General features: G+C 43.1%; 1 protein-coding gene across 1 annotated transcript; it reads right to left on the bottom strand.

The window, feature by feature from the left end:
- Positions 1-1,572: 1,572 nt before the first annotated feature.
- Positions 1,573-2,360, bottom strand: LOC148121006 (nascent polypeptide-associated complex subunit alpha). The gene has a single exon (XM_087910699.1). The coding sequence runs from the start codon at positions 2,339-2,341 to the stop codon at positions 1,694-1,696; it is 648 nt and encodes a 215-aa protein (XP_087766825.1). The 5' UTR covers positions 2,342-2,360; the 3' UTR covers positions 1,573-1,693.
- Positions 2,361-14,061: the final 11,701 nt, after the last annotated feature.

Here is a 14,061-nt window from a genome sequence, read left to right as displayed (position 1 = left end):
TGAAATTCTCAAAAATGAATAAAAGGAAATGGACAATTTGAGGTATATCTATTCCCAGAAAAGCTTTTCAATAGCAACTTACAAAGACACAAATAGCCAGGGAGGATCTTACAGATCCGCTGTCCAGTTAAATAGATGTAGATGACAAAACATCATAGTTCACATGGTTTCCTTCACAAATTGTTGAAAACCAAGAAGAGCTATATGCATAAATTTGAGAAGTGAAGTTTTTAAAAAGGTGGAGAGGGGACTGGTGGTGTGCCCAGTCGGTGGGGTGATAGTGTAGCACGCTAAAAGCGTTGGGTTTGGTGGTGCATATTTGTTTTAACCCCTGCAAAGGTGGAGAAAAGAAAATTTGAAGGTCATTTTAGGATACATAAAGTGTTAGAGGCCAGCCTAGGATACATAAAACTGCCAAAAAAAAAACTTTATCACAACAAAATTGCATTGTAATACCAAGGATAATACCTACTTAGAGGAGCAAAGTGTTGCGGTCAGGAAAGAACAGATGGCTTGGAGTTAGGCTTCAAATGGGCTTTAGCAGAGTGGCTGTAGTTTTGAATTCAGATTTGCTTGAATATTGCTTTATAAGTATTGCATAGTCCATAAATTTGTGTTTAGGCAGCATTCTACTATAGTTTCCATTAAACAAATTTTAAACCTTAAAGCCATATTGTGAAACCATCTCCCAGCCCTTTTATTGGAAAACTATTGTCTGACAAGAAGATTTTGACAAAGACATGGAGTATCAGAAGAATTCTTGCTGCCAATGAACATGTAAAGGGGGATTAGGCACTTTGGAAGGCAACTAAGCGTGGTCTTGTAAAGCGGATGTCTTTGATCAGAGAAAAATGAGCGCTCGGAGCAGGGATGAAGGCAGGAAGTAGTAAGATGAGATGAAAGCCTGAAAGGTACCTCATCAGGACGTGGTAAGTGTGTCTGTGAACTCGAGGAGAGCTTAGCTGTCTGACCCTGGGAAACTGTTAGTGAGCTGGCAGAAAGAAGAGAGTCGTACTGGAGAGCAGTATAAAGGGCAAGTCATACCACTTCCCATCTGCATGGCTTCTGTGGGCAACAGCGGATCTCCATTTTCAAGATGAGACTAGACAGGATTTTCCACAGTGAGTCACAGCTCAGCAGAACATTCTCGCTGGTGAGGGGTGTTCTCTTCACGGCCTTCTCCTCTCCGTGATGAGGACATTGGCTGTTTCAGAGAGAATCTGACTTCTCGTAGACCAGTGAATGTGACAGCTGAGAAGACGACTTGTCCTCACTGGGTCACTGTTTTCTTTGCTTCTGGGTAAAGAACGCTAGAGAGGGTGCTAAGTACTCTCGTATACGCTTGAATGTGACAGAAAGCTTAAGCACTCTATCATCCGTTCATAATTATCAGATATAAAACTCTACATCATCTCCTTAATTTTATCAAGTTCAAGTCCTTGTGAAGCACATACTTCATTCTATTTTACAAAGAACAAGATACATAATTTGTTTTGTTTTGTTTTTATTGTTTTTGAGACATTATCTCTTGTGTACTAGACTCGTCTTGAATTCTTTTTTTTTTTTTCATCCAACAAGAAGCCATAACTTTATTAGTGATAGAAACAGTACAAATTTCAAACCAAGCTGCAGTTCCACCTTTGAAACACCAAAAAGGGGGGAGGGGATGGGGAGTGTCCTTGCTGTCAAATAGTTACATTGTTAATTCCATAATAGCATTTACAATATCATTACTGTTGTTTTTCAGGGCTCGGACTGCCTTTGCTCTGGACACATTCGCCTGTGACATGACCAATTCTATGTCCTTAACTTCCACACCTGTTTCATCAACCTCTTCCTCCTCACTCTCCTCTTGTACTGTCGGAGTCTGAGTATTTTCTTGAATGTTTGAAACAGCTTCACCTTGAACTTTGAACTTCTCAGCAGCTGCTAACTGTGCTTGCTGAGACAAATCTTCAATCTTGGCTTCTCCAAATACGATGTAGGTGTCTGAAGCTGGGCTCTTGTAGACATCTGGTTTGGTGATGACGAAGAGGATATTTTTGGATTTCCGGATAGTGACTCTAGTAACCCCTGTAACCTGCCGAAGACCCAGTTTGGACATAGCCTTCCGTGCTTTCTTTTCACTCCGGCTCTGCTTTGCTTTACTGACTGGCTCTTCATCGATTTCAGCTGCTGCCGCCAGCTGGGCTTGTTGTGTGGCTGTCTGTGTGGAGTCTTGTTCCTCGAGCTCTGGTACTGACTCATCACTGTCAGATTCTGTTCCCGACCCTGTCTCAGCCTGGGGCTGTGGCAGCTCCTGCTCGGTGGCAGGGACGGTTTCTGTGGCTTCGCCAGGCATTTTGTGCGGAGGACACGGAACCTCGTCTTGAATTCTTGATACTCCTTTCTCTGCTTCCTAAGTTCTGGAATTACAAGCTTATGCTTGGTTTATTGGGTACTTGGGATAAAACCCAGGGCCTCATCTATGTTAGGCAAGCACTTTACCAACCTAGCTATATCTCTAGTCCAAGATCCATACTTATTTGGAAAGACAGTCATATTAGTGTCTGTCTTTGCTGGTGCAATAAAATACCCAACAAAAAACAACTTGAAGGAGAAAGTTTATTTTTGCTCAGTTTGAGGCTACAATCCAATACTTTTTTGAGATATACGGCATATCACCATTATCTCCAGCTAGCCCACATGCAGCAAGACACTGAAGCTTCTTACTCCCGCCCAACCATAACACAGGACCTACTGGCCAGCCTCTCCCTTTTCTCTCTGTCTCTCTGTAGCTTCTGGTATCCACTTTATTCTCAGTTTTCACTGTCACTGTTGTAAGATTCTACCTATGAGAGAGATGCAGCATTTACCATTCTGTGCCTGGTTTATTTCATTTAACACAACGACCTCCAACCCCATGCACAGCATTGCAAATGGCAGGGTTTTAGCATTCCATGGTGTATACATACCACATTTTTTCCATCCATCAACTGATAGATATTTAGGCTGTTTTCATTTCTTAGTTATTGTGAAGAGTTTTGGAATAACAAGGGTGTGCAGCTGTCTCTCTAATGATCCATTGCATTTCCCTTGAGTGTATACCCAGCAGTGGAATAACTGGGTCATAGAGTAGCTCTCTTTCAGCTTTTGAGGAGCCGCCGTACTTTTTTCTGTAAGACTGTACTCATTCACTTTCCCGCCAACAGTGTGCAAAAGTTTCCTTTTAGCCCCCCACTCGCGAGTAGTTTTAAAATAACTATAGTGAGATGCTATCTCTTTGTGATTTTGACTGGCATTTCTCTTATCAATTGTGTTGGACATGTTTCTTTCATTTTCTGTTTTGTCTTCAGATGTGTCTTTTTAGAACTGTTGTTAATCTTTGATTTGGATTATTTGGGAGAAAAGGTTGCTGTTGGGCTTTTAGAGTTCACAGTATATTCTGGAATCAGCCTCTTATTAGATGTGGAGTTTACAAATATTATAGATCATTCTGTAGGTTGTTTCTTCACTCTGTTGATTTTGCCCTTTGCTGTACAGACAATTTTTAGGTTTATATACACTCCCATTTGTCTATTTTTGCTTTTGTTCCCTGTGACTTTAGGGTCTTAACTAAATTTTTTTTGTTATTATTTCAAACATCTTAAAGCTTTTCTACTGTTTTGTTCTAAGACTCTCTTTCTCTCTCCCTCCCTTCCTCCCTCTCTCCCTGTGTATTTCTATGTAAATCTTAGACTTGTTTTCTCTAGTCCTGTTGAAAATATCATTGCCATTTTGATAGGGTTCCATTAATCTGAATTAGTATTAGCATATAACAACAGTATTGATTCTTCCAATCCAATTTATCAATGTTTCATAATTTTTATTATAGAGATATTTAACCACTGTGGTTAAATTTATTCTGAGATATTTATTCACTCATCTGTTTTGTAGCTATTATAAATGAGATTTCTTTCTTTAAATTATTTTTTTTGTTTTGAGACAGATTCTCCTCAAACTTCATATGAGGTCAAGGATAACTTGAACATTTGATCTTCTCGCCTCTATCTCCCAAGTCCTGGGATTACAGGTGTGTAATTTTTTTGTGGCACTGAGTATCAAGCCCAAAGCTTCAAACTTTCAAGACAAACATTGAGCCATATCCCCAGGCCTGAGACTTCTTGTTTTCTTCTTTTCTATTTCAGCCAACTTGTTCTGTTTTCAGAGTTACTCCCAAACCTGGGGTCACAGGTGAGCATCATCACATCCAGCTGTTTTGAGCATTGTGCTCACAAAGGACATTAGCCTGTAGCATTCTTTTTTTTTTTTGTTGTGTCCTCATCTGTTTTGGGTATGGGGTAATGCTGGTTTTGTGGAAGGTGTTTGGGAGAATTTCTTCCTATCCTATGTTTTGGAATCCTTTAAGGAAAATTGGTTATCAATTAAAATGTGTGCAGGTGCCCACAAAGGTCAAAAGAGGGCATCAAATCCGCTGGAGCAGGAGTTACAGGTGATTGTGAGTCATGTCCTTGTGTGTCCCATGCCTCCCCCCCCCCACTGAGTGTGTATGCTGGGAACCAAACCTGGAGAGACAAGGTTTCTTTGTGTAGCTTTGCAACCTGTCCTAGAACCAGGCTGGTGTCGAACTCACAGAGACCCGCCTGCTTCTGCCTCCTGAGTGCTGGGACTAAAGGCGACTACACACACTCCTAACTGCTGCACTATCATGTTAGCTCAATAAGTGGCTTCTTATTACCAAGTCAGTCTTGTTACTTGTTATTAATCCTCTCATCTTTTCAGTTTCTTTCTAGTTCTTGTATGGGTAAACTGTGTAGTTCTAGTAATTTCTCTGTTTCTTCAGTTATCACATTTGGTCTCTTATACAGCTTTCTTAACTCGTTTGTAGGTGCATGAATAGCTCTCTCTGTCAGTGTGTCTGTGGGGAGACAGGGCTGGAGGATCTCCTTTAACCATTGCCCCCCTGTATTGTTCTCACACTGCAGCTTTCATTTGAGAATGTCACTCTTGTACTGTTTTCAGGACCTTAGGTTTGGGGAGGTGGCTCAGGCGCCAGCCAATGAGCACTCTTTGTTGTTGTTTGTTTGTTTTGATTCTTTAGAGACTGTGATTGTGGAGAAATGAATGTGTGGTCAGGTTGGGCCTTTAAATAAAAGCAGATCACCTTATTTTCATGGAAGCAACCAAGTGATTGGTTTGGTTTTTTTTTTTTTTTCTTCAGTAAATTTGTGTTTCCTCGGAGCCAGTTTTAGTTGGGTTTTCTGTCATTTGCAGTGTTAAAAAAAGTGCTGAGTGTTGGTGAAGTAATGTTGGCAAATCAAGGCTGGAGTGTGCTGAAACCATACTCGGGGAGGTAGCTGCTGGCAAGGTGGGAGTTGTCTTTGTAATGTGTCTAAAACACCTTTTCCAGCACCCATGGAAAAAGCTAGGCATGGTGGTGCAAGCTTGGAATTGGAACCAAAGACGAAGGAACCTCGGTGAGTGGCCAGCCACTCTTGGTGAGCTCCAGGATAATGAGGGACCCTACCACAAAAGGCGCTCTTTCTAAAGGTGATGCCTGAGACTCTTCATCTGGTTCCACACTCAAGAAACACATCCCATATGTGCAAATGCGCTTGGACACACACATGCATCTATCGACACATAGACACGAATACACACACATTAATGGAATTTTTTAAAAAACGAGTTTTAAGGTACGTAGATGATATCAAGCACTTTTAAAGGGAATCACATGGCTTGTTGCCTTCTGGAAATCGAAAGATTCCTCTCTGTAATGATTGTTCTGTCTCTTTAAGGGACAAGCCATGACCACTCCCTCCTCCATCTGCTGAGGCAGGCTGATCTTCAGCTTCTGACCTGAGCTCTCTCTCTTTTCCACCTTCCTCTCAGAGAGGCAGATTCTCTCTCTCTCTCTCTCTCTCTCTCTCTCTCTCTCTCTCTCTCCTCTTCTCCCTTTCTCCCTTCCCCCTCTATAACTCCCTGAATAAATATCCAACCTCACTCTGAATGGTGTGCCTATCTATGTCTCTGTCTTGTTGGACTTTAGTGTCCAAACCAAGAAGGAGTCGCCCCCAGAGACCACCTCATATACCACACCCGATGCAAAAACATGAGGATTTTATTAATTCTGTCATGACAGGGTCCCTCAGCATTCGGGAAGCCGAGAGACCTCACATAGCTGGTACAGTCTACTTTTAAAGGAAAAGGCCCCATAGAAACAAGAGGGGTTGTTCCTTGACCATTATGATTGGCTTATTCGAAAAGGGCTAATACTAGTAATTGACTGGAGAACTATTGTCAGATCAGATGAGGTAAGAGGTCATTTTGACCCTGTTTCCCAGGGGATTGAGTCAAAACATACGTATATGGGTAATTGTTCAGGAACTGAGTACATGCATGTGTAGCTGTTAGGTCCTTGGTTCCCAGGGGAGGAGGGGAAGCACTGAGGCACAGAGGCTGAGAGGGTTTGGAATTGTCAGAAATGTCTTAAAGTCTTGCAGTCTCTTGCCTGCCCACCACATATCTCCCTGCCTGGGACCAGCCACCACTCAGGGACAGGGGGGACAGTGCTTAGAGGCACTCAGAATGGTCCAGCATTTTTAAATTTTCCATTACATTTGGTTCCGTAACTCGGATAGGCTCTCCTGCCCCAGACCTCTCTCCCAGGGTTGGGATCCTGAACCAGGTATTTTTTTTTCCACAACCACGTGTTCCATATGCCTGAGTGAGGTTTCTACAATGTGATTTTTACTCATACCACCAGCTTCGATTGGTGAGTTTCCCCTATTCTGCTATGGTTGCTTTCCCAGCTTAAATTGTGTTTGGAATGACCCAAGGCCAATCCACCTGTGACTGAGACCCAGGGTCCCTCAGATCCTTCTTTTTCTCTCTCTCTCTTTTTTTTTCCATTTCTTTTCTTTTCTTTTTTTCCCTTTACCGTAAAAGGCCGCTTGGAGTGGTCTCTGGCCTCTCTGGCTTCTGAGTCACCCCAACCAGATCCAGCCAGGCCATAGGACCCCACCCGGGGTCAGGGGACGCCTGTCCCACAGGTCCTGCGGTATTCGCGCTGATTTGCACCCCGCCTATAGGGGGAGAAGTCTCTGCTATAGGCCTTGTGGTGTTGCCGTTTCACGGGTTTTCACAATTTCAGCTGTGGGTAGCAAGCCATCCATGTCTATCCCCCCTGAGGTAGATGCCTTTTAGAGGCCCCCAAACCCCAGCCTTAATGCCCTACTTCTTCAGCTCTTACCCTCATTTGCCGGTGTCCCGCCAGCTCCACTTTTATGGGAGCTTTCTGACTACTGTCAGCGCACAGGCAAATGGACCCTGTCATGGTTACTGCTGCTAACAAGGTTGGTCAGATCCACGAGGTGGCTTTTTTCAATTCCAGCCTTTTACTCCCCGCTATGGCTTGTGGCATGGCGGCTCAGCGACAGGACAGATCATGCCTCTAGGTCTCTCTTATTATTAAACTCAAAATCCCTGCAGCTCAAAAATTGTGGCTTTTCCGTCTCTTATGAGCTTAAAACCCCTACAGCTCAAAAAGTGTGACTTTTTTCATACAACATGTGACTGCTGCCATTTTGACTGAGGTCATGTGACCTTACCACCATCTTAACTGAAGTCAGGTGATTTCACTGCCATCTTAACTGAGTGACTTTTTTCATGTACCATGTGACTGCTGCCATTTTGACTGGGGTCAGGTGACTTTGCTGCCATCTTGGCTGAGAGCCAGGTCAAGTGACCAAGTTCTCACATCTTTACAAAGCATGCCTGTCTTGTTCCCCGGTTTACTTATGTTTTTTTTCACTAAATTCCTCTTGTTGACTCTGTTGCATGTGTTTTGCACAGTGGCTTGTCTTTGGTAGGACCCACCAAGTGCATCCACTTTGCCCAATTCCTGTTCACTCTCTCTGTGTGTGAGCATACGTGTAACTTAATGTACCTGTGCTTAATGTTATAATTGTTCATTGCATGTCATTTCAAACTACAAAAACAATAAGTCTCATGGTTTAAACTGGTATGTACTTTTAAGTCTCTTACAAAAATACTTTATATTTAATCCAACCCTCATTTAAAATATATTAAGCTGTTCTCTACTATTGTCAGTTCTGCTGTTCACCTTCTATTGCAAGCAGTTTTTTCTTCTTTCTGTCTTTTTCGAGTGTAAATCTTACCTGTTAAGAGCCAGTACAGTCAAACTCAGACCCAGCTCCTCCAGGCAGAGTCTATATTGTAGTTTTACCTGATAAACAGCCCTTAACTGCTCAGAGATCTAGGAAATATGGCATTTAAATATTTAATTATTTAAAAAATGTTTCATAACAAAAGAGTAGGTTGGCTCCTAGCAGCAGCACTCTATTTCCTCCAAAGCAGACAGAAGACAAATGGGCACACAACAATGTCCATCTGCAATTCGCTTCAACCTGCCAAGCACTGACCATTGGGAAAAAACTGCCTTTCATCTAAACTAAAGATCTCCAGACATGGACAGAATTGCTGGAATCAACAGATTAGATGCTCAGGTCAAAGTAGGCTTGTCTTCCTACAGATTTTCTTAGCCCACAGGATCTTTCGGAGCCTGGCAGGCCCTGCGCTAAACAGCAGAAGGCAAATATGACCTTAAGCTACCATGGAGGACCCCGAGAAGGGGCTCTAGGTGCCAACCAAGTAAGTTCTATTTCATTTTTTAGTCAGTAACTCAAGTAAAAATTTTATCTTTCTCAAAAATCTCTGATGTAGTTTGACAGCTGAGAGGCTTTGTCAGTTTAAAAGGACAACCTCACCAAACAAATTTCAGTAAAATACAAATACAATACCTACAAGTTATAAAGGTATGAGGACAAATACAAGTTATCAAACTTCTCTTCTCATGCTGCCTTTCATAGTCCTTAAAAATACTTTTCATTGTGCAAAAATATCTGTCACAATCATTCTGACATAAATATGCTACTGTTTTATACAATGTATATGTCTAAAACTTCTGTTTTAACAAACCCAAAGAATTCTTGTAACTTCCAGGGAGCCAAAATGAAATTCACCTTAAACAGGTGTAAGAGACACCAGACATTTCCATAGCCACAATCACTGGGACAGGAGCAAAGAGACCAGCTATGCCAGGATGTGGCCAGCACCTAGCCTTCTCAGGTTCCCCCCCAAAGATGATGCCCACAAATAAGCAGGAAGCAGTCTAAGAATCTGCCGCCCCAATTCCTTTAACCTGTGGTGCCTAACCTCCCGCCTTTTTATTATAAAAAAGAGAAGGGAATGTAATGTTTGTTCTGTCTCTTTAAGGAACAAGCCACACCCACTCCCCCATCCACTGAGGCAGGCTGATCTTCATCTTCTGGCCTGAGCTCTCTCTTTTCTGTCTTCCTCTCAGAGAGGCAGCTTCTGCCTCTCTCCCCACTTCTCCCCCCCCCCCGTTTCTGTCTCTCTCTTCTCTCTCTCTCTCTCTCTCTCTCTCTCTGCTCTTCTTCCCTTCTCCCTTCCCCCTCCATAACCCCCTGAATAAATATCCCAACCTCACTCTGCATGGAGTGCCTATCCATGTATCTGTCTCTCTCTCCTGCCCGCTGCTGTCACATGGAGACCTGGAGAGCTGCCGCATGGTCTCATGCGCAGTCCCTGCTTAGACTGGCTGCTTACTGCAGCAAGCTGCCAGGGAGCCTACAGCAAATTCATTTCAATCTCAAGTTGCTTAGTTTACGATTTTATCCTTAATATCAACCTCCATAACTGTGAGATTCATTGTCCATGCAATCTCCTGATCTGATTTAAACAAATAGCTTGTTGATCTAAGTACGTAGTGTAGGAGCCCCGCCTTTAGTGATCGGGTCATTGTGTGGACTCTGCAGTCATGTACCCTAGACTCCTGACCAGTATGAGCTTGCCAGGCAGCCCTGTTGGGACCACACAACTTTCCTGTCTCCTGACCTGGATAAAATCTATAACTCCCTACCTTATGAATTCTGTCAAGTGGCCCTTTGTTATTTACTATTGTGTAATTCAAACTGGAGATGATTGGAGTATTTTCATTTGAAACTTGGAGGCTATCTTTCAGAAGTCTGAGGTTTTCCGCACTTTTCCTGGTAATTAAGGGATAAGCAGAGACTCATCCTTCATCTGCAGCAGAGTCCCCCTCCCTCACATACTCATAGCCCAGCACGCCCCAGCCGGCCGAGAACAGCTCTGGCGCAGCCTTCCTTGTTTCTCAGATGTTTGAGACAGGGCTTCACTACGTAGCTAGCTCACCGTGGCTGAGTTCACAAGCTTACCTTGTCCAGTTTAGGACACAATTTTAGAATATGATCAACTATAAAAGGCTTCAGTATCCAAAACCCATTCAAAGACTGTTTTCCAAACAACAGACTCCCAGAGCGCTTGGTTACAGAATCACGTTTATGGGTGGGTCTTTTATGATCGCCTTTGCAAATGAAGACAGGTGTGAAGTATGAATTTCAAAGGATCAACTTTTTGAGACTGGTTTCGTGGAGTTTAAGCTGGCCTTGGACTTGCTAGGTGGCAGAGGATGACCTTGAACTTCTGACCCTCCCCTGCCTCTACCTTCTAAACACTGGGATTAGTAGGTTTTTGTTTGTTTTTTCCGATTCAGGTTTTCTCTTTGTAGCCCTGTCTGTTTTGGTGCTAGCACTGTAGACCAGGCTGGCCTCAAACTCACAGCGATTTTCCAGCCTCTGCTCTCAAGTACTGGGATTAAAGGCGTGAGTCACCCACCATGCCCGGCTAGGATTACAGTTTTACAGCTGTCGGCCACCATTTGTGGCTCATGAAATGGTGAGGATCACGTAGGAAAGCACCCCTCCCTATGTCTCCCCCTTCCCCCCCCCCCACTGTTTGAGGCAGGATCTCATACAGTACTTCATGATGGTTTAGAAGGCACGATGTAACCCAAGGTAGTCTTGAACTCACGGTAATCCTTCTGCCTCAACTTCCTCAGTGCTGAGATTATCGGCATGAACCACTATGACCAGTTTATTTTCATCCAGTGGAATCCTTGTGTCTGTAGCAAAAAAATGAGACAACTCTATAGGAGATAACAGTTTTCAGAACCTCGTGCTGAAACTGAAAGCTGTGGGCTGACCAATTTGGTATCTCTAGCTATGCAGCAATCAGGCAGACATATGCAGCAATCAGGTAGGGGTGTTGCGATATCAAATACAGAGCAAGTATTTTTTTGTGAAGTATTACAAAAGAAAAAAGTCAGCCTGAAGCACACCAAACCTCTAGAACTAAACTTCCCTTGCAGGCACGCTAACAGAAACAGGAAGTGGAGTCCATGACACCACAAGGAAGCAGGCAAGCCCAGAATGCTGCCATTGCACAGAGAACTGGCTTCTAGAACCAGAAAGGGACTGGGAAATGCAGGACAGATTGTCATCAATGGAGAGAGCGGTCCCCGTAACACCCAGCTGCATGTGAACTCCTTGTCTGAGCCTGGATCAAAACAAATCAATTAAATAATATTTTGGAGATAGGAGAATTTGGTTACAGTCTAACATGAGGAATAGAAAATCATCCAGTTTTCTTTGTTTTGAGTGGCAGTGGTATCCTGGTTACACAGAAGGATTTCCTCTTTTTGGAAGGAGATCTACATTGCAGTCTGAGACGGTGGTGAAACATGTCTACGATTTTTTAAAAATTACTTTAGCAAATAAAAGACAAAAGATACAAGGAAGAAAAAGTGTTTTGATACACCATTTTGTCAAAACAAGGAAAGTCAGCTCAGTGGTTCACAGTGACTTCTGTGTGACCCTGACAATCCAAGTCGAATCCCAGGAGCCTACAGTGGAGGAGAGAACCCACTCCTGGAAGTGTCCTCTGACCTCTGCACACAGACAAGCTCCTTAGTCCCCCCTCCCCATCTCTGTCTGACACTCCCTCCCCTTCTCTTCTCTTTCTGTTCCCCTGTATCTCTCTCTTCCCTGCTCTCTCTCTCTCTCTCTCTCTCTCCTCTCTCTCTCTCTCTCTTCCACACACACACACACACACACACACACACACACACACACACACACTTAATGAGAAGGGGTAAGAATATAGTTTGATTTTTTTTTGTATGTTTCCAGAGACTTGAGGAAAGTAGGAATCTAAAGAATTGCAATTCATTCAAGGTTCCTAATGGAAGTTTTTCATGTTCCTGTAACTTTTTACCCATTTGAACATGTGTAGCTGGCCTGGATGTTCTTTGTTCTTCAGTTGTTTACATATTTGAAAGATGCTGAGGCCTTCAAGAGATGAAGCCAAGGGGAAATTGAATGGATCTCAGGGAGGACACCATTCTTAGAGGGGTGGAAAGTAGTTGTTACAGACGGGAGTTAGTTCCTGAGAGATGGCTGTTGCCCAGCGAGCAAGCCAGCCTCCTCATCTGACTTGCCGCTTCACCACGTGATCTCTCCCTCGGGCACCCCTGCCCTTCTCCGCGAGGTCATCCCAGAGCTGAACCAATATTGATGCCGTGACTTTGAGCCTCCAAAACTGTCCTAGATAAAACTCTTTTCTTACATTGCTTCATCTGAGTATCATTACAATAGAAAATGAACTACGGCCTGGGAGATGGCTTAGTGGGTAAAGGTACCACCAAGCCGAAAGGTCCGAGTTTGATACCTGGGACCCACGTGGGGGAAGGAGGGAACTGGCTCCAACCAGTTGCCCTGGAACCTTCATGTTAGCACTCTGTACCAAAAGAATAAGTGAATCAAAATGAAAACAACAACCAAAAGAAAATGAATTAAATTTTACTTGTTTTTCTTTAAAAAATTAATAACTCAGTAAAAGTATTTAGGCAATACTCATATGTTTAGGCAAAAATGCCCCCAAGGACTGTAATTTTGATTAGCTGTTTAACAGATTATTTCAGTTTCTGTTCTGTTTCTGTTCTGTGGAAACTATAACCTATCTCCACAGAGGGCTTTATTGTATTGTATTTCTGTTTTTTTCCCCTCTCATGTTGTTTATTGTTAAACATAGTCATTTATGATGCTGATCTTATGTTTTAACATAACAAAAAACTCATTAAGAGGTTAAAAAATTAACATGAAAAAAATCAGAAATGAGTCTCTTATTCACAAATAGAAAAAGGGGTAGGTGGATGGGGGATCTTTGCAGACTTTTTCATGGCTGCCTTTAATAAATTATATATATATCTCAAATTGGTGTTTTACAGAACTGCTCACAGAAATGGGCATGAGGGACCGTATGTACAATGCTAGATCTTAGGTAGCAGAGGCACGGAGGGTGAGAAGTTTGAGGCCAACCTGTCCTGGGCTACGCAGAGAGTTCTAGGTCAGCCTCGATTACATCAGACCTCCTGTCAAACAAAACAAAGCCAAGAAAGAAAAAGCAAGGCAGTAAAAGTTTTTCTCGGTTCTAGGGACTGCCACCGAATGGACGACACAGAACTGCAAGCTGGCGCTTTGGGGATCTTCCCCCAAGACCTTTGCAGAGTAAATATGGCTGGCCCTCAGCCCCAGGTTTAACCCTCTCTCCACTATACAGAAATACTTCCCGCAAGTTGCTAGTAGTGGTCCAGGTAAAGACATTAAATTCATGCAGCATAGTTTATAGTGCAAGTCTAGGACTCAGGGGGCTGATCTTACTCTACACTCTAAACACATACCTAGGGACTAGTCATTCTACTTGACTCTGTCTCGTCTGTAACATGAGGGAGTAAACAACATCTCTTGAATAGCCCCCATTCCATGGCACTGTGGAATTTCTCACACTGAACAAATTAGATATTTAGATTAAATGCCTGTAAGGCAAAGTGAGTAACGGGGAGCCAGGAAGGGCTGACTCAGCAAAAACCCAGTGAGTTTTCAGAAATCACACAGTCTGTAAATTGACTTCCCTCTGTGGCAAAGCTTTTGTTTTGAAGGTGTCTAGATAAATGTCATTCTTCAATGGCTGAGAATGCTGAAGTCTGACATGGTAGCTTGATCATAAATGGCATGGCTGAAACTTAACACATTCTGACAATTTCTGTTCATAGTCCCACCTCTCCTCCAGGGGAACAGAGATGGGATGGAATACTGAGGGCCACAAAGCTCTATCCAAATA

Source organism: Myodes glareolus, chromosome 9, assembly GCF_982192425.1.
Source record: "Myodes glareolus chromosome 9, mMyoGla1.1, whole genome shotgun sequence".
Lineage (NCBI taxonomy): Eukaryota > Metazoa > Chordata > Mammalia > Rodentia > Cricetidae > Myodes > Myodes glareolus.
Note: the sequence above shows the minus strand (reverse complement) of the source record. Positions and strands in the feature narration are given on the sequence as shown.